The sequence below is a fragment of the Seriola aureovittata genome, chromosome 2 (assembly GCF_021018895.1).
Source record: "Seriola aureovittata isolate HTS-2021-v1 ecotype China chromosome 2, ASM2101889v1, whole genome shotgun sequence".
Taxonomy (NCBI): Eukaryota; Metazoa; Chordata; class Actinopteri; order Carangiformes; family Carangidae; genus Seriola; species Seriola aureovittata.
Window position 1 is genome coordinate 21009112 of NC_079365.1, and position 24613 is coordinate 21033724.

Here is a 24613-nt window from a genome sequence, read left to right on the forward strand (position 1 = left end):
ATTAGGCTTTTATTTTTGTAATTCGAGGGAAAGATGGGGGGTTGGATTGGTGTCGGCGGAGGGGAGGTGGCGGTGGGGTGTTACATTGGGCGGAGAACCTTGTGCCAGCTCACCCATGTGTGTAATGTGAAAAAGGAGAGCCGCGGGTGAAATAGTGTGGAGGCAGTGGAGGAGGAGGGGGTGGGGCTGGGGTGTGTGTGTGTGTTGGGGTGGGGGGCACAGGGGGAAATGGATTTGAGGACGCAGTGAGATCACAAAGCCGTTTTTGGATTTTGATGATCGTCCCTGCCTTTTGTTGGTTGGTCGAACATGGAGTGTGTAAAGCCAGACACAAATAAAGAGCTTTGATCGGTCATATCTGTATCGACACAGATGAGGATCCTCCTGGGACACGGTACCCACCACCCCCCACATCCACCACCAACCCATCTCTCCAACGACTCTCAGGATGGGTGATAAACTGCGAAAATCCCTTTGCCCTCTCTACAGATAAAGGTAAACCATGCAGCTCCCACTGTGGTCAAACGTGCAAAATCAGTCATTAATTAATAAATACTGAGTATATATATATATATATATGGAAAGAGTCCAACGCCACTGGAACCTCCAAACGTGTGGGTTCCAGCAGTGTAAGATACCATTTCACAATAATATAGGTCGAAACGACGTGAAGAGGCCTTTCAGGAGGACGTTTAATGTCATGTGTTGTCCTCGTGCACAGGACCGCGTGCACGTGTTGGATTCATCATATGATCACAGTAGGCCCAAATCTTATAGCAAAATCAGTCTGAATACCTACACATTTATGACAAGCAAAACATTTTCCATTCTTCTTCTTACTATTATTATCTGTACAGCGGGTCGTGAGAGGGTCTGCAGCCTGTGTAACCTGCTGGCTGGTGGTGTCAGGGCTGCTCTTTTCATCTTGCTGCAGACTCCATCAGACAGCGCAGAGCGCAGATTAGAGGAGGGCTGCAGCCCGTTGATAACAGCCTCTGTCATTAACTCTTTCATTCAGGGAGGGAGAAAGCAGCCATTTTCGTTCCCACAACCGAACATTAAAACAAACACACACACACCCACTCAAGACGCACGAAGCAGGAGCGATTTGTGTGCCTCGTGCTTTACTATTCAAATGCAGCTGTTTAAATCAAGCTTGAGATCTAACAGATGCTCAGGCCCGGTAGAGCTCGGCCTGCACGCTCCATGTGAACCTGTCGGCGAAATCACCGCATCATAGTGCAGCCTGGTTTCATCCAGGATTCAGCTTCAGATCAAATTCAGTTTAAAAAAAGAGAAAAGAAATCGAAGAATGAGGCAAAAAAAAAGAATCTTTTCTCTTCTGTTCTTTGTCTGCGCTGAAGGATGAAATGCTCTTTTCGGCAACACAGGGGTTAATTGTTCGACTTTCAAAAGTCAGGATTTCTGAAAAAATATTTCTATATAAAATACAGACAGGTGGATGAAGAGGCAGCAACGTCACTAACAGATAGTGACGTCGCTGCATCTTCATCCACATTTAAATCTGTGGCGCAGATCAACACCAGGCCTCTCATTCTCATCTGAATGATACATACAACATCATGTTGTGATAAGAAGTTGGAGATGAAAGTTTACTCTTCTGTTATTCCGCTCCATCACTGCTCTCATCAGGTTACAGTCTATTCTATATTAAAGAAACCAGGTTGAGAGCATTTAATAAGAAATATTGTTTTGTTTTTCTCAGTTGTAAAGCAAATATCCTGGGTGTGTACAGCAACAGGCCGTGTTACAGTAGCCTTTACTGTATGTATGTTAGCTCAGGCTTTTGTAGTGTAGAGATCTAGGCCGCGGCTTTGTATCACGATGAACTCTGATACTGCAGCCTGTGGAAACAGAGAACATGGTGGAGGCAAAGTGCTACTGACAAGACAATGTCAACAAACTGTTTACAGCACTTTAGGCCTCGGTTGCTAAAATCCCTTCATGAAAAAAAGTGTCACTGCAATTAAAGCTTATTATGATTTTTTAACTGAGTCAACAAGGCCAATAAGCGCGATGTTACACTGTGCTACAGCCTGGGTGTTTTTTTTTTATTATTATTTTTTAAAGTTGTTTAGTTTCTATGAAGCAGGTAACTCAAGTCTACTTACTGTATATTTAGGGATTAATTTATTTGATCGGTTAAAAAAAGCTAATGTATTCTTCCAAGGAATGAAAATAAATGCATTCTCACTCCAGACCAAATTAACACATTCTCTGTCAACGTTTCTTTTCAAATTGGCTGGCTTGGATGTTTAATGAACAAATCTCGTATCATATATAGACTAGACTACATTTTTCTCAACGGAAACATCTCCATGGCTCAGGCTGTCACATCATCTTAACAGACAGTCACTGTATGAATGGATGAGTGAATGAATGAGCATCCTGAATGAAAACTTCAGCCTGAAAACGGAGCCGGTGGAATAAAAGTAGATCGAAATTTACGAATCAAATTATAAAAAATAATAATAGGCTACATTGTGCAAAAGTAGGCTACATTTGAAAAAAAAAAAAAAAAAACTATATGCGGCTTCCAACTCTAAATCTTACCATAATTTAGCAAAGACAAAATACACGATTTTTTTTTCTTCATCACCAACAAACCCATCACGTTTTTTTTTTTTAAATCCATGTAATCCCAAACAATTTGGGTTACTATTCTGATGCTCCATGTCCGCTTCTCCTTAAAAAGAATTGAAAATGGCACAAAATTTGATTAAAATAAAAATACAAATCCTAGTTTTTGTTTGTTATTAATCTGGTCCAAAGAGTTGGGATTTTCGGGCGAATTCCAGGCTCCTTTTATACGCGTAAAGTTATGCAAGAACTGAGGCCCCCGGAATGTCATTGGATGTTCGGATGAGATATTATAGATTATGGGTTTGGAAAGGGATGGTGGGGGTACTGCAAGCACCTCCCCTAGAAATGCAGCAAATCTCTCCCGTTTTCTCCTGGTGGGGCACTGGGAGGGCTGGAGACGTGCTTTGCATTGGCAGGCTGATGAGGACACGTGTCTCCTCCCTGCCTCCCCCCCCCCCCCCCCCCCTTCAACCCCCCGGGCTCCACGGTACCGCATTGGCATCAGTAAAGGCACCTGAAAACCGACAACCAACTCCTGGAAACGGTGCCTGCCACCTTATAACCCAAAAGAAAGCGATATTATAGGCCTTACAGAAACCTGTGGCTGGCCCTTCGTCGTGCGTAAAGCTCTTGCGCACACCGCTGAACTGCCTCAGAGACTGAATAGGTGCGCTACTAGTCGAGCATCAGAGCGCAGTGCCAAGATGCAGAAACGGAGCAGCGACGTCTGAAGGTGACATGAACCTGTGGATAATCAAGAGCAGCAGGCGTACACTGAGCCAGAAGTGGAGATAGCAACTGAAAACCACCGGTGTCTTGAAACAAAACTTGCGCTTTTTCCTCGTGGCTTTATCTAATGCAGAGAATCAAGAGCTGCAACCCAAAGTAGCCTCAAATTTCTAGTGACTGAAGGACAAAAACACTAATTACGCTGCAGACATTTGACGGGAGAGGAGCAAAAAATGGCGACGTTAATCAGAAGCAAGCTTTCTAATAAACTGTCAAATGCAGCCACGACTGTGTCCAACAAATCCCAGGCGAAGGTGAGCGGGATGTTCGCCAGGATGGGGTTCCAGGCCGCCACCGACGAGGAGGCTCTGGGCTTCGCCGCCTGCGATGACCTGGACTACGACCACCGGCAAGGCATGCAGATGGACATTTTGTCATCCGATGAGATAGGGGGAGAGGGGAGCGCAGACGGAGGTGCGCTGGAGGGGGACAGCCACTACCAGAGGGACGGCACCGGCCCCCCGCACTCAACCTCAAAGGACGGAGATCCGACGAACGAGTTGTCTGAAGTCAGACCAAAAATCACCGCTTGGGAGGCGGGCTGGAACGTCACGAATGCGATCCAGGTAAAAAGGCACTTCGTGGATTGTGAACGGGCGGTTCCGGTGCTCGGTTCTAATTGGCTGAGCCGCCTCCGGAGCAGCTGTGAAATTCGAGATACACGCACACCTGCGAAGGCATAAAGGGTTCATTAAAATTCGCAACAGGAACTTTGCCAAGTTATTTTTAATAATGGTAAAACAAACATGGCTGCTAAACTATTCAGACTAATTAGGCTATTTGTGGTTGGGATATAGAAGTCTCTTGAACATTCAACTCTTTCTTGGTAAAGTCATATTTTCGTGCATTTTTATATAGGAGCACTGCAGAGATGTTAGAGCAGCCAAGACATTACGATGTGCTGAAAAAGGGAGGTAGTTGGTTCCATGCCCCCCCCCCTTCCTCCCCTTCAACACACACATTCTTTGTCTGTATAGTGATGCATAGTGCCACCGATGCACGTCCCTCATAACTCTTCACCTAATAGGCATTGAATAAATGAAGGAAAATTATATTATGTCCTTTGGGTTTACAGAAAGCCAAAGCTAAATTTTTAACCATCTTGTTGGATTAATTGGGGGGGGGGGGCTCTTTAAAGGCAAATAAATTAATTGCAGCTGAAACATAGGTAGATTAATTGATGTATGAAAATGGGCAAAAATGTATGGAGATAAATGTTTAGCTATCTAACAGGCCTATGTTACAAAGTGCAATGAGTCGCATATGTTAGAATAGATAGATAGATAGAAAATATGTATTTTTTTATATACAACTACAACACGAAGAAACATGTGTGTGATCAGCTATTTGGCCCAGAAATGTAATGAGGTCTAAAGTGATGGCTAAAGTGAGGATCTAGTCCTGAGTGAAATCCGCGTGTGTAGACTATGCGACAAAAAAAAAAAAAAAAAATCCCTAGACACAATCGTTCTGTGCCTTATCACGGCCGCGGTCACGGCAGTCACCATGACGTCAGAGTGTGTCTCCTCCAGCTCGCGGTGACGTCAGAGGCGGGTGGATGCGCTCAAAGCGAAGTGGAAAACCCACAACATGAAAACGGGAGTGAAATCCATTGAAGAGTCAGGCCGACTAAAGTCACAGCCCACATCACACTAACCCAAATAAAAAAATCATTTAGGCCTATATATTCAGAGCAACATTAATGATTCACACTTCATGACTAAACCCAAACTATTTCACAATGTGTTTTTCCCTCATTTTTTATGTTTACAGGGAATGTTTGTTCTTGGGTTGCCCTACGCCATCCTGCACGGAGGATACCTCGGACTCTTTCTCATTATTTTCGCCGCCGTAGTGTGCTGTTACACGGGGAAAATCCTCATTTCCTGTCTGTACGAGGAGGACGAAGACGGGCAGCTCGTCCGTGTGAGGGACTCCTATGTGGACATTGCCAACGCCTGCTGCGCGCCCAGATTCCCGGCTTTAGGTGGCCACGTAGTGAATGTTGCCCAAATCATAGAGCTGGTGATGACTTGCATCCTGTATGTGGTGGTCAGTGGTAATCTCATGTACAACAGCTTCCCCAACATGCCAATTTCCCAGAAGTCGTGGGCCATCATCGCCACCGCCGCACTCCTCCCCTGCGCCTTCCTCAAGAACCTGAAAGCCGTCTCCAAGTTCAGCTTGCTGTGCACGATGGCCCACTTTGTCATCAACGTCCTGGTGATAGCTTACTGCCTATCCAGAGCCAGGGACTGGGCCTGGGAGAAAGTCAAGTTTTACATCGATGTCAAGAAGTTCCCCATCTCCATTGGGATTATCGTTTTCAGCTACACCTCTCAGATCTTCCTGCCGTCTCTGGAGGGGAACATGCAAAGACCGAGCGAGTTCCACTGCATGATGAACTGGACTCACATCGCTGCCTGCATCCTCAAGGGCCTGTTCGCCCTGGTGGCCTACTTGACCTGGGCTGACGAAACCAAGGAGGTCATCACAGACAACCTGCCCCCAACCATCCGAGCTGTCGTCAACCTCTTCCTTGTGGCCAAAGCTTTGCTGTCGTATCCGCTGCCGTTTTTCGCTGCCGTCGAGGTATTAGAGAAAACGTTTTTCCAGGAGGGAGCACGTTCGTACTTTCCAGATTGCTACGGAGGCGATGGACGCCTAAAATCCTGGGGACTCACTCTCCGATGTAGCCTTGTTGTGTTCACTCTGCTCATGGCGATCTATGTGCCACATTTCGCCCTCCTCATGGGTCTCACTGGTAGCCTGACAGGTGCAGGCCTTTGCTTTCTGCTTCCCAGTCTCTTCCACCTCAAGCTTTTATGGAGAAAGCTGCTATGGCACCAGGTTTTCTTTGATGTCGCCATCTTTGTAATAGGAGGTATATGCAGCATTTCTGGTTTCATCCACTCAATGGAGGGGCTCATAGAGGCTTTCAACCATAACGTAGAAGAGTAGATGCAAGTCATTGCTGGAACTAGATGTTAACTGCAAATCCCCATTTAGTGAAAAAAATAATAAATAAATAAAACACACGACTTCCCTGCAAACGCAGCCCCTCTGCTTAATCCATGCGTAAAAAGCGCGCACAAAACACGCAGACATTTTCGCACCCATACAGTCTTGCATCAATTCAGTACAGAATGCGCGCGCACACACGCACACGCGCACACACACACAGACACAGAGAAAGAGAGAGAAACAGAACCGGTGGCAGTGATGGAATCTAATGTAATGCATCAACAACACACTATATGGACAATACATGTTGTATAAATATGCGAACAGAAGTACATTTACATATTTTCCAGTGGAGTGAACGTTTACAATATTGACCTTAAACAAAATTGCAAAAAGGGCAGTTCGTCTTTTCGTCGCTCTTGTGGTGCTTCCCCACATGAGACTTCACTTCATGTAACGCTCGAGTTTGTGATGGACATTCGACAGTATAATGTGATTTACTGATGATTAAGATAAGTTTATTTAAAAAAGACACTAAAGAAAAGAAATGCCACTTTCTTCTAGGTAATTTGCAATACGATAAAGTCAAGTAACACAAAGGCAATAACCAGCAGTAGAAACACATGAATGCGTTTAGAAATATTTAAAAGAATAGCAAAGTTTCGTTAATAAATGAGGAAAATGGACCTTCCCCGAGCAGTTTAAAACACCGGAAATGCAAAATGTCAGATAGTACACAGCAGCTATACAAACTATGCATTGAATGTATGATATTTCAGACACACAAAACATAATGAAACTGGGAAGTGGAAAATTTAAAAAAAGATCATCAAAAATTTCGATTCTTCTGCGTGAAAGTCTTAGGCTAATGCTTTGGTATTTTTCCCCCAAATTTGAAATCAATTTTAATCGGCAATAACAAAATTTACCTCATCTGAAATACACATTTTGGTAAAACGTCCAAGCCCCCACATCCTGGCCCAAATTTCAGCTACAGATAGGGACCCCAAATTGAAATCCTGCACACCCAATTTTAACATAATTCTTTTCATTGCGTTTGAAAATACATGGCCTGTTCTTAAATTAATTTTAAGACTTCTGTCTCGAAAATTCGGTGTATGAAAATTTAAAAAAATAAAAAAGAGAGATCATTAAAGAGGAAAATGTGCATACAGACATTTTTCATTCTGTGCAATCCAATGGGTCCTGTGGAAATGTTATAAAACCGTATGTGTAGTGTGTTATTGTGGTTTCAAAAAGATGGAATGTATATCTCAAAGTCGTTATCATATATCGTGAAATTAATATTAAAGAATAAAGAAATAAGTGAAATTATATTGTAAAAATGTGTGTGGTTTTATGTAAAACGAAAAATGGTCAGAACATGTATTTTTTTTTCTCTATAATAAAAGACAGAAAATGGTGGAGAAAATAGTTGCATATTTATTTTTTTAAATCAAAATTGAGCTTAATTGACACCGTGTCAAGGCTGCAGAGGCCTAGTGGCTTGGTGTTTGTATGAGATGGGAGTGAGGGTCGATACAGGTTTATCTGTCAAATCAGAATCCTATTACAATTTCTACTGTGGTTTTTCTAGCCCTTTGGCCTGTGCTCAGGTTTTGTCTGTAGAGGAATTCAAAGCCATGCGTGTTTTCTACATTTACATTCGTGCATGCTCAAAGAGCACTTGGCCAGATTTTGTGCTGCAGGCATGTATCGGGCCTTATGGGCGACCTGTTCATCCACTGTGTTGATTTTCTCCTCAGACAACATCTGGACGAACCGTTTATTCTCTGACAGGGCTAATCTCCAGCTGCGGAAGCATCAAGTTAGCTGGTGCATATGAATGCGCGGATTTACCTTAAAGCCTGGAGGCCAAGGGACAGTTCACATGCAGCGCAAAATGCAGGAACATATGCTGCAATATTTCTAATGTGATCACGGGACTAACAGCTGAGATGCACAAGCAGAGGCCTCTTGGACAAACGAAAAGGCGGTGAGATAAGTCAACATCTCTTACAAAGATATAACACAGAATTTATCTTATTGGATACGCAAAACACAATAAGTACAACCTATATCTGAAATCCCGCAGCCATTTCACCTTTCTATCAGCCATTAAAAGACAGCCGACTATGTATAGGCATAAAGCAATAGCCTATATGTAAAGCAAAAAAAGGATAACAGCATTACTACATGGAAAAATATAAGCTAAATATGAGCTAAAACAAACTATTTCGGCACAAATAAACAAGTCATGAGATGACTTTCCTCCCATCATCATCTTCAAGGTAGTTTTACTAAGAATTGTAATGCCTGGGGAGCCACCTAGCGGACAGGAGAGGAAATGTTTCAAAGCAGAGAAACATCGCAACAATAGACCTAGACAATACACCATACCGATAACTAATAATTAAAATATTTCCATTCAACTGTGTAAAATATTCGTCCTATCATAACCTCAATAGGCCATTATCGGCCCCCCTGAGGTACATACTTAAGTAATGCTTAATGACTGTATGTTGTATGTATGGGGGCTGATCCAGGATTTTTCTAAATCAGGGGCCATAAAGGGACACATTTTACACAGAGGGCTCAAGCATATATGCCCAGCATCCATGTACAATTCCTGATTCAGTAAGGTGTAGATACATTTCACCAGTAGTTCCTTGTTTGCCATCGGCTCTATAGCTTTGAGCAAAGACAGACATTACTGAATATATTTTTGCAAATTGTTCCTTGTTAAAAAAAATATATAGAAAATATACATAGGACACTTTCTTTTCAAATATCACACAAACAGCAGTAAATGAAAATGTTGGCAGACAGCAAAAATGTATAACTGCAATGTTGTCTGACAAAACCACCATACACAATTTAAAGACAAAGACTGCGCTGTGATTTCAGGTATATTTACTTGTAAATTTATCACTCCGAGAGAAAGTTAAAAGTGACAGAATATCTTTCTTCTTTTGTATCACAGCATCCACAAGTTTTCAACTACTGTACTTTCTCAAAAAGTGATCAGGGCCTTTATTTACCTCAACTGCAGAAGGCGACAGGCCTTTAGGGCAGCCTTGTGTGACAGGCAAGCCTTTATTGCCAATTTGCGCTGTTTGATATGTATAACTGGTCATACCTGTTTTTTAGGAAGAAAGACTTTTTTAGATGCTCCCATCTGCAGTGTTACTACATTACACGTACTACAAAGTCAACACTTACTGTAACTGTTCCAATTGTTCCGATCTGCTAGTTACTTTAGCTTACCGATGGCTTCTCCCACTCCCTCAGGCTCTCTCTTGCTTGGTGTGTCTTATGTGCATTTATTCCTCTGCCTCCTTTTGTAATAGTGGTACATGTAACAAAATTAGTTTATTTGCCATAATGAAGTCAAAGCTCAGTTAATTGGAAGCACTTCTCTGCTTCCCTGAAGCTCCCAAGCAGCTGGGAAACCAGGGCGGCAAGGTGACTGCCTGTAACAAGAGGCGCATTCTTAAGATCACACTTGGCACCCATACATGATCTGGCCATACAACAGCTTTATACCCGTTTGGAAAACTTTAAATCTAGCAACAACTGCACTTAGTTGGCAACACTGCAGGGGGTAAACAATAGTTATAGAACCTATTAGCACCAAATAATTTTGAAAGAGCAGCAACCAATGGGGAAACTCCAACTCAGTCATCTAGCATTCAGCTGTTCAATGGTGGAAATATGATCAGTCAGGGACACTCGTGATTATATCAGCCAACAATGGTGGTAGTGTGCCTTTTTACAGAATAAATAACAGAAGGGCATTGAGACAAGCAAGATTTATCTGTGATCAGACAATCCCACTGGAAGTCTATTCAGACAGTGAGCTGATTGAGGTCCGGCTTTGACAGACAAACCCTATTTGAGCTAATAGGAGTTCTCCCCTCAACTACAGCATGCATCAGACATTCGTAAAACTTATAGTGAAATGTTTTGTTTAGAAACAAAACATGTGGACGCACGTATTACCAGTTGCAGCTATGACCTCGGTCAATAAGGCTTGGTGTGCTAAGACTGGCATAAGAGTTAAAACCTACTTTTTTCCCCCCACCCAGCTAGCGCACTCTGCCCCAGGACCATATTTTGCCATGATCACACACGCGGCAAAAATAATACCAGTCGTACTGTGCTGAACATATTTATTTATCAATTAACATTTATAAACATCAACATTAATACTCTCAAATCTGTAACGTCCTAAATTCAATGATAGTATACTGGCGCCTTCTGCTGGCCGCATTTCACTGAGCTTGATAAAACACAGTACTTTGGAGTTGATGTGAGTATTGATGGCAATCAAGTATCTCACACCAGACATTCAGTGCAAAACCTTTTACCAAGTACTTGACAATTAACTGGAAGCTTGAAATGCACGCAAGACGAACTTAAGACCACACATGTCAACATTCAGACCCATGAGTACTCAGTAGTCATTACTACATTATTACATGAGTACTCAGTACTCATGGGTCAGAACACACCCATCTTTGACCTCTGTCTTAATTTTGATGTCAACTACACACCTGTGAAACTTCTTGGCTGTACCATAAATGGCTGTTTATCACACACATGGGTATTGTTTTCTCACTGTGTGTGTGTGTGTGTGTGTGTGTGTGTGTGTGTGTGTGTGTTCATGGCAAAATGTGGTCCTGGAGACAACTCCTGTAGCAGAAACTACCGGAGATGGTTTTGAGTACTTTGGTAGGTGTTTATACATATGTCTGACTTGTCACCGTGATAGCATTACAACCATGTGAGATACATTCAGGAAACTTTTACAGGTGTGCAGTTGAGATAAAAATGAAGGCTGAGCTTAAGGATGAGTGTGGTCCGATCCAAGTAATGGCATTTTAAAAAAACCTTAATAAAATTTCATAATTAAACAAAAACAGTGAAATATTTACAGGCAATAGAATGCCATTGTAAGACAAGGGAAGTCAAAAGGATAAGAAGAAAAAGATAAAAAATAACCAAGTGGCTCAAAATACCTGCAGATTAGAACATCCACATGAAGTGGTTTGGTGGTCAATATAGTAGTACAAGCAGATTCAAATAATCAGTTGCACACTGGCATTCACGTTCCACAGCAGCCAGTCACTGTAACCCCAATACTCCAATATAATGAGGCTCATTGGCTGGGCTCTTCATTGTTCAGGGTTGTGGGCTTCTTGGTCGAGCACTCGACCACCCAGGGGTGAGACAGGACTCCTTGGATGGGCAGTCTGTGCATGGGGTTGTGCTTCAGCAGCCGGGCAACCAAGTCTTTGGCTCCAGCACTGATATTGGACTGTGCAGGGTAAGTGTACTCCACCTGGACAACAAAGACAAACAGGTGAGGTAAGTGGTGTGGCACGGCCTTACACTCACAACACATAGTGACTGACAAAACAAGTACTTTGAAGACATCACCTTGGGCTCTGGGATATTATGGAGCATTTTTCATTTTTATTCAGTATTTTATAGACTTATTCAATTCAACTACAAATAAAAAGACCTAATACATTTCTATCTTTCAACCTGACTATTGCTGTCGCTTAGATATGTGCGTCCTTTTGTAAATTTTTCCTTTCTCAACCACTTCTCTCCTCTTTTCTGCTGCATTTGCGGTTACTTCAGTGACAGCATCGCGTAGCATTGCATTATTTACAGATGCCTGTAGCACATGGACGCACAATTAAGATAGAAGTAGTAGTCAAGGCAGAGTAGTCGACGTGTAACTATCCTAGGGGCAAATGTGATATAATCGGTGCCATTCCGGACACTTGTGTGTCAAGACAGCACTGGTGTTTAAGATTTTAATAAAACAGGCAAAGGTGTTTTGACACACTGTTGGCTTAAATGCATTAGCCTCCTAAGACCCGAACTCTTGCATGGCGTGCATTTTTAATTTCTCTTTGCTATTTAGGCTGATTGGGACCTGAGAAAAATGATGTCCACATATGAGGACATTAGTTTTAAATTTCGATTACTGAGTGGCAGTATAATATCCTCATATGTGGTCACCAGGCCCTTGTTGAGAAAAAGTTAGTATTGTGGTCTAGAGAACCCAAAATGTGAGGTCCACATATGTGGACGCCAGGTCCTAGGAGGTTAAGGAGCAAATCACTCAGATCCCACAGAAAATTAATAGGGAAAAATTTCACTTTGCAACACAGTGCTCTTCAGTGGGACACCACTGCAGCTCACTTTGGACAAGGTAATGCTAGTGTTGTTTCACTATAACTGTATTTTTCAGACTGTGTAGTAAATACTCATTGAAATTGCATTTAAAAGTTGATAAAACAATATATGCCAGTTGTTGGAGTGTCTAGCTATCCTTGACTTACCCTTGATATCCTCCGGTAGGTGTCCTCATGAGTTTTTGCTTCAAAGGGGGGTTTTCCAACCAGGAACTCATAGCAGAGGACACCCAGGCTCCACAGGTCCACTTTTTCATCATGCGTTTTTCCCTCAATCATCTCTGGAGGCAAGTAGTCCAATGTTCCACACAAAGTTGACCTCCTGAAAAAGGAAAGTGTGACCGATAAAGTAAGGCGCTTTTTCATTCCTGACCTGAGTACTGATAGTCAAGCCAAACAAGTAAATAGACGATCTCCATGGAGGGAGCTGCGTCTAACCTCTCTGAAGTTTATAATGAGGAGAAACAATTGTGGAAAGTCATAATGGACATTGTTTGCAAAATACCAATCTTCCCCAGAATCCTAAGTCATACTCCCAAAGTAACATAAACCGCCCATTTCCTTCATGTACTTTATGTATTGCATAGATGCTTTGAACTACATTTTATGTTTAGCCCATTCTCTAGACCCCCCCCTTTTTTCTCTCTTCTTTCTCTTTCACCTTGTTGAAGTATCTCCTACATAAATTCCAGATTCACTAAAAATACCCAACAGATTCAATACTTAATTAAAACAGTCAAAACCAAAAGGCAACATCTATAAAAAAGGGCATATATGGATACCTGGAGGAGGGCGTGTGAACAGACCAGCCAAAATCTGCAATCTTCAGCTCCCCGTTGGCTCCAAGCAACAGGTTCTCTGGTTTGATGTCCCTGTGGATCACCTTCTTGGAGTGGCAATAGTTGAGGGCATCTGCCAGCTCCATGATGTACTAGTACAGCACATAAGGAATAGAGCATGATGAATCCAAATAAAATTCTGCATGCATGTAAGTTGGTGATGTAAACTGCTCATTTGATGGCAAAGTATACATTTTAAAAAAAGTTCTTAAACTGGCAGACTTACCGTGGCACTTCTGTCCTCAGTAAAATTTCCACACCGCTGCAGCTCACTGTATAGTTCTCCCTTGGGTGCAAACTCAAGGATGAGATACACACGAGACGCGTCATGGAAGTAGCCATAGAGACGCAAGATATTGGGGTGCCTGAAGGACGCCGATGCAGAAGAGTGTTCTGAGAAATTTTGTTGAAATACCCAACCATGGTTTCAAAAGAGCAAACATTGGTAGAACTATACAAACAGTTGCAATGGCTAATGCTTCAGCAGTTGCTTTATACACGAGGTCCACATTCTTAGTTAATTCAATGGATCTATGCAAAATGTAATCACTGAGCAAAACCTTCAAATTTGACTCATCTGTAGTGCTGAAATTTGGATTAATCAGAATTAATCCTGCAGAGACTGACATGACCCAATCAGATTTGAACTCAAGGCAGACAAAACAGAAACATGAACCAAGCATGATTCTGATGGTACACGAATTGACCAGTTACAATACAATAAATATTTAACGACAGTTACCAAGAATCACATTGTGATTCAAGATGGAGCACAACTAGTGATCACAATTGATTTTAAGAGACTTTACACATACAACACCTGTTATACACAAGACCTGTATGACATGAGGGTCTACTAAAGTTGTATTAAACTGGGATAGTTGTTCATCCAAACTGTTGCAGCTTAAATTCCTTGTCATCACATACACACCAAACCAAATTGTTCACACAATTACATTTCAGTTTGGCCAACATGCTTTTCATCACTTTTTTTTTTTTAAAGATGAGTTAGACTATTGTTTACATTGCCAAGCTCTCTAATACGAAGCAGTAGCTGCCGTTATGCTAACCGAGTTACCTTCCAGACCTTTTTCCTCTTCAGCTTAAACCCCACTGATCATTAACTTGGGTTTCACTTATCATGAAGTCAAACCTGTTTAATTTCATTTGATTTGATAACACAGGAATCAGTGGACACTCATCAGCAAACGAAGTGTCAAGCACTTTAAAGTGACATAATTTGGATGACAACTCTATCAAACAACCTCTAATTGGCCCTAATTACAAAATTTGGCACAATCTGAATGATACTTTACCTGAGGTGAGACTGGATCTCTACTTCTCTCCTCAGCTGGTGTTCCACTCCGGCCTTCTCCAGCTGCTTCTTGAAGAGCACCTTCAGGGCCAAGATGAACTTACTTTGTCGCTCTCTGGCCAGGTAGACATTTCCGAATTTGCCTTTTCCCAAGGGTCGACCAATGTCAAAATTTTCCAGGCTCCATCGCTTCCTGTGTGAGCAGAAATGTGCATAGTTACAAACAGTAACAAAATGTATAATCTTACAAAAGATGATCTAATAAAAACATAAGTACACTGAATAACACTTATCAGACATACTTGGATGAAGAAGTGGCTGCAGAATCATTCTTGGCAGGTTTGTCTAACAAAAAAAAAAACAAAAAAAAACAAAACAAAACAAAAAAAAAAAGATATGTTAGAACCAAAACACGGATTACACTCACAATATTGATTAGTTTCATTTCAATTTCATATTTTGCTTACTCTGTGGCTTCTCAAACTTTGCCAATTCTGATGGTGGTTTGGTGTTCTCAGAGTTCACCTTAGCCATGTGTGTCTTTGGCTGGATTTGCTGGGAACCAGGTTTGGGCTGAGGTGCAGGGTTTACATTCTTAGTAGCAGGGTTTACATTCTGATCAGAGGGTTGTGTGGACTTAATGGCAACAGAGACATGAGATACTGGCTTCTGATGGCTCACAGGTCGCTGAATGCGCTGAGGTCCATTTGACACACCCAGGACCCGCTGATGCTGGGTTGGTGTAACTACAGCCATCTGAGTCATCTGTGACTGTTGTAATACAGGAATCCGCTTTGGTCCTTCACTGCTTGACTGTAATCAAAGAAAATCATCAAATACTTAAACTGGCTTTTAAAGTTGTCATTTTTTTAATATCTGAAAGCAACATGAAACCTCCATCTGTTCTCCATTTGATATGGTCCTTTTTGCAGGGTCCACCAAGTTAAACTTAAGACTTAAACCTATTCAATACCACACAGAACACAATTTAACACCCGTTTCAAATTAGTATTTTTATAACTACAGCATATTTTTTCAGTACTTCCTAGCAATATATAACAATTTCCAATGACAAATTAATGTGACCTGGATAAGTGCCAGAAAATGGGCGGATGAATTAACTAATGATAATGATTACAAGTTATTTTCTTGACTTAATAATAATAATAATAATAATAATAATAATCAATAATCTTGATGTAAAATTGCGCATTACCTTCACTTCAGGCCTTTGAAGTTTCATGTCCTTTGTCAGCTTGAGTCTGGCGTCCATATTCTGGTGAAAAGGAAACTCTTGTTAAATTAAGAATCAAACAAATCATAAACAGTTGATGTATGGGAAGGACTAAAACAGGCATGAGACCATAAGATAACATTCAATTAATTTACCTATTTAAGCGCATCTAATTCCCTATGGCTAAATTGGCTCACTGCTAAAACAGATTTGCATTGGTGCTGTCATTACAAAAACTGTGTAACGCTACGTATCACCGATTCTCCCTTTTCTCATCTAGGAAATAATAAAAAGTAACTGTACAAAAACACTTAAAACTAGACACTGTCGTATAAAAAAGACATTAAACGTTAGCTATCTTCTTTGCATAGCTACCGTCCCTAACGTTACTAAGCTAACGTTAGTTCACCGCTAACGTTAGTTCACCGCTAACGTTAGCTTAGTAACGACAGCTAACCTAGATACCCAATGCAACACTCTTGTTAATGAGATAACAATACTTACCTAGAGATATTATTGCAGTGACCGAAAGCAAACACCGTCCGTCAATCTATCCACAATTTAAACGAGCTGAGAACAGCTCTCAAGCAGGTTACGCCAGCTAGCTAGCTAACAGCTACGTCGGGTACGAGAGCTGGTGTTTGTGGCTGCATACATAAAGAATTATTATTCACTGTAACGTTAAGATCACTCCTCTAACCACGCTATCAAGGGAGCAATCCTTTTAGCAGCCGGTTTGAAGTTGTTAAAATAAAAAAAATTGAAAATGAAATGTATATATGGAAAGTCAACAGCTTTAAACGTGGCTGACTAACACTTCCCCTGAACACTGCCTGTTTGATTTCAAACGTCCCTCCGTTGAAAACCTTTAAATAAACCAGTGGTTCTGATTGGCTGAGGGAATGCTGTTTAGTCGGTCCTCATTGGCTGACGACAAATCTTGCCAACGGGTGTAAGCCTCCAACACAGTAGAGGACAGCAGCGAGAGTGGGACGGACGGACGGACGGAGGAGAGGAGACACAATCAACACAACTGAAATCAATATATGTATATTTGTTGTCTGCACCGTTTATTCATGCCGAGTGTATAAATATACTCTAGTGTTTCAATACGCTATACTGTATATATTTTTTCGACATATCGTTTTATCAATGTTGTCTCGGCTTAATCAAAGCCCCTCCTCCTCTATACTTATATCTTATAACTTCCGTCTATTTCTTCTTTGGTGTTTAGTTGCAGCTTGTATCCTTCATGTGGCATTACTGCCATCTTCTGGAGTTAGTTAACCCGTACAGCAGCGGTGTCCAAACTTTTTGCAAAGAGGGCCAGATTTGGTAAGGTGAAAATGTGTGGGGGCCGACCATTCAGCCTGACATTCTTTGAACCATTAACATTAAATACAAATGAACTATTTTATGAAATTTTTATTGCAAATGGCATACTTCATTTTTTTTTCATTTTCAAGTTTTTGCCAAAATCACTCTGCCTTTCATATTTCATATAAGACCACATAAAATGAAGAAAAAGTCTGTCTGGAAAAAAAACTTTTGGGAAGGTGAAACATATCTAGGTTCATCTGAAACATTACATATTATTCACTATTAAATGCTCACTGTAAACTTCTAAATTCAAAACAGTGGTCTGTGCATACTCAAAACTGTGGTTTTGATCATCAAAAAAATCAATTCACTGAGATTTTAGAAATTAATCACCTCAGAGGACTAAACACATATCTTGCCTGCACTAAGGGTGTGTGAAGGGTGATACTTAGATCTCGACTGCAGTATGTAGTCCAGGTCTGGCTCAAAAACAGTGGTTTTGATGCGCAAGACATCACGCAGGTGAGAGTCACTTAGTCTCGTCCTCACGCGGCTCTTGTTAATGTTCATAACCGAGAATGTCTTCTCGCACAAGTACACTACCGTTCAAAAGTTTGGGGTCGACCAGACAATTTTGTGTTTTCCATGAAAACTCACACTTTTATTTATCAAATGAGTTGCAAAATGAATAGAAAATATAGTCAAGACATTGACAAGGTTAGAAATAATGATTTTTATTTGAAATAATAATTTTCTCCTTCAAACTTTGCTTTCATCAAAGAATGCTCCATTTGCAGCAATTACAGCATTGCAGACTTTTGGCATTCTAGCTGTTAATTTGTTGAGGTAATCTGGAGAAATTTCACCCCACGCTTCCAGAAGCCCCTCCCACAAGTTGGATTGGCTTGATGGGCACTTCTTGCGTACCATACGGTCAAGCTGCTCCCACAACAGCTCAATGGGGTTTAGATCTGGTGACTGCGCTGGCCACTCCATTACAGATAGAATACCAGCTGCCTGCTTCTTCCCTAAATAGTTCTTGCATAATTTGGAGGCGTGCTTTGGGTCATTGTCCTGTTGTAGGAGGAAATTGGCTCCAATCATGCGCTGTCCACAGGGTATGGCATGGTGTTGCAAAATGGAGTGATAGCCTTCCTTATTCAAAATCCCTTTTACCTTGTACAAATCTCCCACTTTACCAGCACCAAAGCAACCCCAGACCATCACATTACCTCCAACGTGCTTGACAGATGGCATCAGGCACTCTTCCAGCATCTTTTCAGTTGTTCTGCGTCTCACAAATGTTCTTCTGTGTGATCCAAACACCTAAAACTTCGATTCGTCTGTCCATAACACTTTTTTCCAATCTTCCTCTGTCCAATGTCTGTGTTCTTTTGCCCATATTAATCTTTTACTTTTATTGGCCGGTCTCAGATATGGCTTTTTCTTTGCCACTCTGCCCTGAAGGCCAGCATCCCGGAGTCGCCTCTTCACTGTAGACGTTGACACTGGCGTTTTGCGAGTACCATTTAATGAAGCTGCCAGCTGAGGACCTGTGAGGCGTCTATTTCTCAAACTAGAGACTCTAATGTACTTGTCTTCTTGCTCAGTTGTGCAGCGGGGCGTCCCACTTCTCTTTCTACTCTGGTTAGAGCCTGTTTGTGCTGTTCTCTGAAGGGAGTAGTACAGGAAATCTTCAGTTTCTTGGCAATTTCTCACATGGAATAGCCTTCATTTCTAAGAACAAGAATAGACTGTCGAGTTTCACATGAAAGTTCTCTTTTTCAGGCCATTTTGAGAGTTTAATCGAACCCACAAATGTGATACCCCAGATTCTCAACTAGCTCAAAGGAAGGTCAGTTTTATAGCTTCTCTAACCAGCAAAACTGTTTTCAGCTGTGCTAACATAATTGCACAAGGGTTTTCAAGGGTTTTCTAATCATCCATTAGCCTTCTAACGCAATTAGCAAACACAATGTACCATTAGAACACTGGAGTGATGGTTGCTGGAAATTGGCCTCTATACACCTATGTAGATATTGCATTAAAAACCAGACGTTTGCGGCTAGAATAGTCATTTACCACTGTATGAGTGTATTTCTGATTAGTTTAATGTTATCTTCATTGAAAAAACAGTGCTTTTCTTTCAAAAATAAGGAAATTTCTAAGTGACCCCAAACTTTTGAACGGTAGTGTATGTCGAGCCAAACAAGCTCAGCATTTTCTTAGCAAATGTTCCAATCTCTTGGAACCTGCCTTCATCCAGCTGGCGGTAGAAGTTGACAAGAGGGAGCTGTTGGTGTTGGTGTTGGACTGCTTCGTAATTCAGCGAAAAAATACTCCAATTTCCACTTGTCCTGGAAGCGGCGGCCCTCGCTGTCAACTTTTCTTTTTTTAGTTACAGTCGCCATGTCAGAAATGAAATGGGCTGGGCTGAAAGGATCACACAAGGGTCACGGCGGCGAGAGTGCGGCCACAGGTCTACTGCCATCTTCTGGTGAAATGTAAAATAGCTTTTTTTGTAAACATGTATTTTATACTGTGGTCAACAGTGCTGGCGGGCCGCATATTTTTGATCATGTGCTGTACCACAGCACATGATGTAAAACTCCATTTCACTCATCTTTGTATATATATATATATATATATATATATATATACACTTTTTCGGCTGTAGCCACTGTCCATGACCTCCTCAGCAGCAAACAGACACAGTTCGAGAGCAGCTGGTGAACATAGTGGAGCATTAAGAAGCTAAACAGACAGACTTCCCTCAGGAGTTGGTGGAGACCAAACACAGAGCTAAAAGAGAGGGAACACTGGACTGAGATCATCATGAGACATCAGGTGACACAAACACCACTCCAAATGCAACAAATAAAATATAATAATAATAAATAGTGTCAATTAAAAGTTATAAATGAAGATAGAAAAAGTTGTCCTCCTGTCTTCTCTTCACCTCTTTCCTCCACAGTCTTTCCACCAAGAATCACAGTGTGACACACCTGCGATGTGAATGAGGTCAGTGTCAATCTTTATGGGTTGGCCACACTTGCTACAGATGTATGATGTTGGTATGTCAGTTTTTCCTCCAGGCAGCGCCCCTGCTCTGCCACAGCAGCTTGGGGCCGCCTCCCTCTTCCTGTAGGCTTTGGTCCTGGGTACAGGTAGTGCAGGCAGAGGAGGTGGATGGACAGAAGAGGGGAGTGGCGCTGGAGCGAGGAGAGGACCAACAGCACTGGATGAGGTGCCAGGCTGCTCCTCCGGGACATTGAAGTTTAAGGGCTGTCCTTGTCCCACCTGTACCAAGGACAGACCTTTTGCTGAAGGGAGAGTGTCTGGCCAGCACCTGGAACACACAGACAAACAGACTGTTTTAGGATTTTCAGCTTTCATTAAAAGATAAATCACAGAATCACCAACACAGCTTTATGACAAACTCTTACCACTGAGTCGTCAATTCAATTCAAAGAGCTGGATGTTGGTCGGAGCCATTAACCTCGGGCTGGCCAGCACTGTCTCTCTAATGGCCACATAATCCTTGAGAACAAATGACCACCAAGTCCTCAAGGTAGCTCTGAATGACTTGGCCACTGGGTGAAGACGGTAGAGCTGGTTGCATATGGCCTCCACAAGGCGGCTAACACTGGCCCAGTTTGCAGGGCCTGAGTTCAGTCCAAGAAGACAGCTGAAAGATAATCAGAGAGCAGTGTGTGTTAATATAGATCTGATATTCATTAGAGGAAACTGATATTTGAAGTGAATCACCTCTGGAGACTCCCCTTCCCAAGACAGGAGGTGTTCTTCCCCGTCGCTGCCTCTCCTGGTATCTGGGAGGGAAGACAACTTGCTATCTGTCCTGCTCTGTCTGGCAGGTGGTTTTGGATCAAAAATTAATTTCATGTGTTGGAGCTAATTGTTAGTTTTGTTAAGTTGTAAATTTAATTGATTAATTATGAGCAACTTTGTTCATTTGCTTAACTTGTTTGCTTTATTGAAATTAGATTTTTTTTTTTTTTTAAGTTTTTTATGCCTTTATTGGATAGTATAGTAGAGAGAGACAGGAAACAGGGAGGCATAGAGAGGGGGAATGACACGCAGCAAAGGGCCGTCCGATGCGGGATTCGAACCGAGGCCGACTGCAGCGAGGACTGCAGCGAGGACTGCAGCCCCCACAAATGGGGCGCCCGCTCAGACCACTACGCCACACAACGCCCCTGAAGTTAGATTTTTGATAATATTTTTCAGATGGCATGAACTCTTATTTTGAAAGGAACCATTCTCAAAGAGCAAGTGCATTAAATCCTGATGCTGACAAGTTTGTACCACTAACCCTGGATGAAAAGGTGAATGTTACTGAAAGGCATGCCATACCTCAACCACGAGGCCTAAACAAAGCAGAGAAACACGAATGGATGAGATGTTTTTGAATGTTTGTGAACCAGTTCAAGTTACATCAACTGTTAATCAAAATCAAGCAGGACTGATTGTCAACACTTGCCTTCAGAGCTTGGATACAACAAGGCCAAAATTCTTCTGGCAGAGCATTTTGGAAATGAATACAAAGTTGCAAGTGCCTATATGGAAAAGATTCTTAACTGGACACCTGTTAAAAATGAGGATGTTAAAGCATTACAGTCATTCTCTCTGTTTCTGCGAGGATGTTCAAATCTAACAGAGCAAATGACACAAATGAAAGAGCTGGACTTACCCTCTAACATGAGAGGCATCATCATGAAACTTCCTTACAAGTTAAGGGAAATATGGAGAAATGTTGCTTGTGATCTATTTGAAAAGAATGGTCGGAGAGCAAAGTTTGTTGATCTTGTTACCTTTATTGAAAAGCAAGTCAGAATTGCAACTGATCCACTTTTTGGCAACATTCAAGACTCACAACCCACCAAATCCAAAGCCTCCAAGACCAGCCATTTCATGCAAAGGAACAAGGAAAGCAGTTTTGCTACTGATGTCACCACGATAAAGGAAGGAGACATAACTCAGTGTACAGGAAATAAAATCAAGCCCTCCTCAATTCACTGTTGTCTGTTTTGTTCACAAAGTAGTCACTCACTGGATAACTGCTCTCAGTTTAAAATGAAACTGCATCAGGATAAGATTACTTTCATCAAGGAAAAAGGAATATGTTTTGGTTGCCTGAAAGTAGGCCACACAAGCAAAGACTGTAGGAGTCGATTGGATTGCAATGTGTGTAACAAAAAAACACCCAGGAATTTTCATATCAAGTAGCAGGATAAAGGCACATCCTCCAAACAATCACAACAGTCGTGAGCCCTCCAAGTGTTTCTACTGTAATGTCACAGACCTGTGGCCATATTGGGGCCGGTTCTGAAGATTATTCTATCTTTTCTGTTGTCGCAGTTAAAGTAAAGAGCCACAAAAGTAACAAGTACATGTACAAGTACAGACATATGCTTTTTTGGACCCAGCAAGCTCAGGAACGTTTTGCACGGAGAGCCTGGCAAGAAAATTAAGCTTGAGTTGTAAAAAGACACGTTTTTTGATGAGAACAATGGGACAAAAGAAAATTGTAAATGCTCATATTCTGTCAGGTCTTGAGGTGTCTGGTGTGGACATGAATGATTTCATCCAATTGCCTGATGTTTTGACACAAAGATCTATGCCTGTCTCTCGACCCAATGTCCCTTGACAAGAGGATCTTATTCAGTGGTCTTATCTGAAGGATGTAAAGGCTCATGACATTGATTCAGATGTAGATCTCCAAATTGGAACTGATGCCCCCAAAGTAATGGAGCCTTGGGAGGTAATAAACAGCCAGTATGAAGGACCATATGCAGTAAGAACCAGGGTCGGTTGGTTTCATTAACGGTCCACTTCGCGGCACAAGCAGTAGGAGTAAGAGTGGCTGCCCTGCTGTAACAGCCAACCGAATCTCCATTGAACACCTTCAAGACATGCTGGTTCAACAATATAACCACGATTTTAATGAAAAATCATCTGAGGAGCAGACTTAAATGTCCAGAGAAGATGTTAAGTTCATGAATCTTGTAAGCAGCACAGCAGAAATGATTGAAGGTCATTATTGTATTGACTTACCTTTCCGACAGGAGAATTGTATCCTGCCAAACAATCGCTGTGTTGCAGAACAGCGCCTCCAAAGCCTGAAAAGAAAATTAAACAGGAACAGCACATTTAAGGAGGAATACACAACATTCTTAAGTGACATGATTACTCATGATTATGCTGAGGTTGTGCCTGCTGACCAACTAAAACAAAGTGATGGAAAGGTGTGGTATATTCCCCATCATGGAGTTTATCATCCCAGAAAAGGAAAGCTAAGAGTTGTTTTTGACTGTGGAGCAACATATAAAGGGACATCACTGAACTGCCAACTCTTGCAAGGACCTGATCTGACCAACACTCTCATTGGAGTCCTCATTCGATTTAGGCAAGAGCCTGTTGCAGTAATGGCAGACGTCAAAGCCATGTTTCACCATAAGCACAACAAGCTGTCACAACTGGCCAAAATAACCTCACAGATTGTTTCAAACCCAGATTTGTCCCCACAACCATAGCAAGACATGTATGCACACATGTACATGTCCTAACAGAAGCTGATCTGCAATAAAGCTATACCACTATATACCCATATAGACTAGCATAGCTTGTAAGAACCTTTATGATATACCTTACCTGTTACCTTTTTGAGACTTATTTTGAAAGCAATATGTGAGGCTACATGGGAAAGTGGTCTCAGACTTTTGGCCACCACTGTATATAAACTAACCCTATACTGAGAGATGCTCATTTTTTGTCCATCCCATTTATAAGAATTAGACTTGACAAACTATTAGGAACACTTCTCTGTACACTTAAACATTACCACAATTACAGCCTCTACACTGACCATTAAAATAAACCAACACTTTTCAAACACATTCAGCAAATACTGAACATTATAATTCTCATGAAGGAGGATTTACTGAAAGGCCTGTTCCATTATACTGCATTAGTTTCATCCAGGTTCACCTAATACATATATATGAATTCAAATTAAAAATCAAGGAGACTTACAAATGCTAAAACAAATCAGCCCTTTATTTAAAGTTTACCCAATATACAGCAACGCTTAATAAAATGCATTCCTTTGAACAGAATGGTAATGGGGTTAATGGGGCAGAAATAAGTGACTGCAGATTGCCTTAAAAGGTCCACTGTGTAAGCGTCCAGTATGTCAGATTTTCCTCAACAATCCTTTTCTCATTAGGAATCTGACCCAGCATCTTCCGCCATGTTCCTTATCACCATACCCCAGTATATTCTTTGGACCTGCTCCTGTTAACCTAAATCTTGTCAT

General features: G+C 41.6%; 2 protein-coding genes across 3 annotated transcripts; one reads left to right on the top strand and one right to left on the bottom strand.

Annotated features, from left to right (window-relative positions):
* Positions 1-3084: 3084 nt before the first annotated feature.
* Positions 3085-7789, top strand: slc32a1 (solute carrier family 32 member 1). Its single transcript, XM_056386883.1, has 2 exons — positions 3085-3959; positions 5167-7789. The coding sequence occupies exons 1-2, from the start codon at positions 3567-3569 to the stop codon at positions 6352-6354; spliced, it is 1581 nt and encodes a 526-aa protein (XP_056242858.1). The 5' UTR covers positions 3085-3566; the 3' UTR covers positions 6355-7789.
* A 3295-nt stretch (positions 7790-11084) lies between these two features.
* Positions 11085-21773, bottom strand: aurka (aurora kinase A). 2 transcript variants are annotated; one of them, XM_056397603.1, is made up of 10 exons: positions 20724-21773; positions 16462-20626; positions 15940-15999; positions 15191-15536; positions 15026-15068; positions 14725-14916; positions 13635-13773; positions 13352-13500; positions 12717-12891; positions 11085-11701 (listed from the first exon to the last, which is right to left on the bottom strand). In XM_056397603.1, the coding sequence occupies exons 3-10, from the start codon at positions 15994-15996 to the stop codon at positions 11519-11521; spliced, it is 1284 nt and encodes a 427-aa protein (XP_056253578.1). In that variant the 5' UTR covers positions 15997-15999; positions 16462-20626; positions 20724-21773; the 3' UTR covers positions 11085-11518. The 2 variants fall into 2 exon arrangements, with proteins under 2 accessions (XP_056253578.1, XP_056253587.1); XM_056397612.1 differs by lacking the exon at positions 20724-21773 and having other exon boundaries at positions 16462-20661.
* Positions 21774-24613: the final 2840 nt, after the last annotated feature.

Bases quoted from the DNA above. Each gene is read 5' to 3' on its own strand.
- slc32a1 (XM_056386883.1), top strand. From the start codon at position 3,567: ATGGCGACGTTAATCAGAAGCAAGCTTTCTAATAAACTGTCAAATGCA. The intron at 3,960-5,166 runs GTAAAAAGGCAC...TTATGTTTACAG, and splicing joins ACGTCACGAATGCGATCCAG to GGAATGTTTGTTCTTGGGTT.
- aurka (XM_056397603.1), bottom strand. From the start codon at position 15,996: ATGGACGCCAGACTCAAGCTGACAAAGGACATGAAACTTCAAAGGCCT. The intron at 13,501-13,634 runs GTAAGTCTGCCA...GTGCTGTACTAG, and splicing joins CTGAGGACAGAAGTGCCACG to TACATCATGGAGCTGGCAGA. The intron at 12,892-13,351 runs GTATCCATATAT...TTCCTTTTTCAG, and splicing joins GTTCACACGCCCTCCTCCAG to GAGGTCAACTTTGTGTGGAA.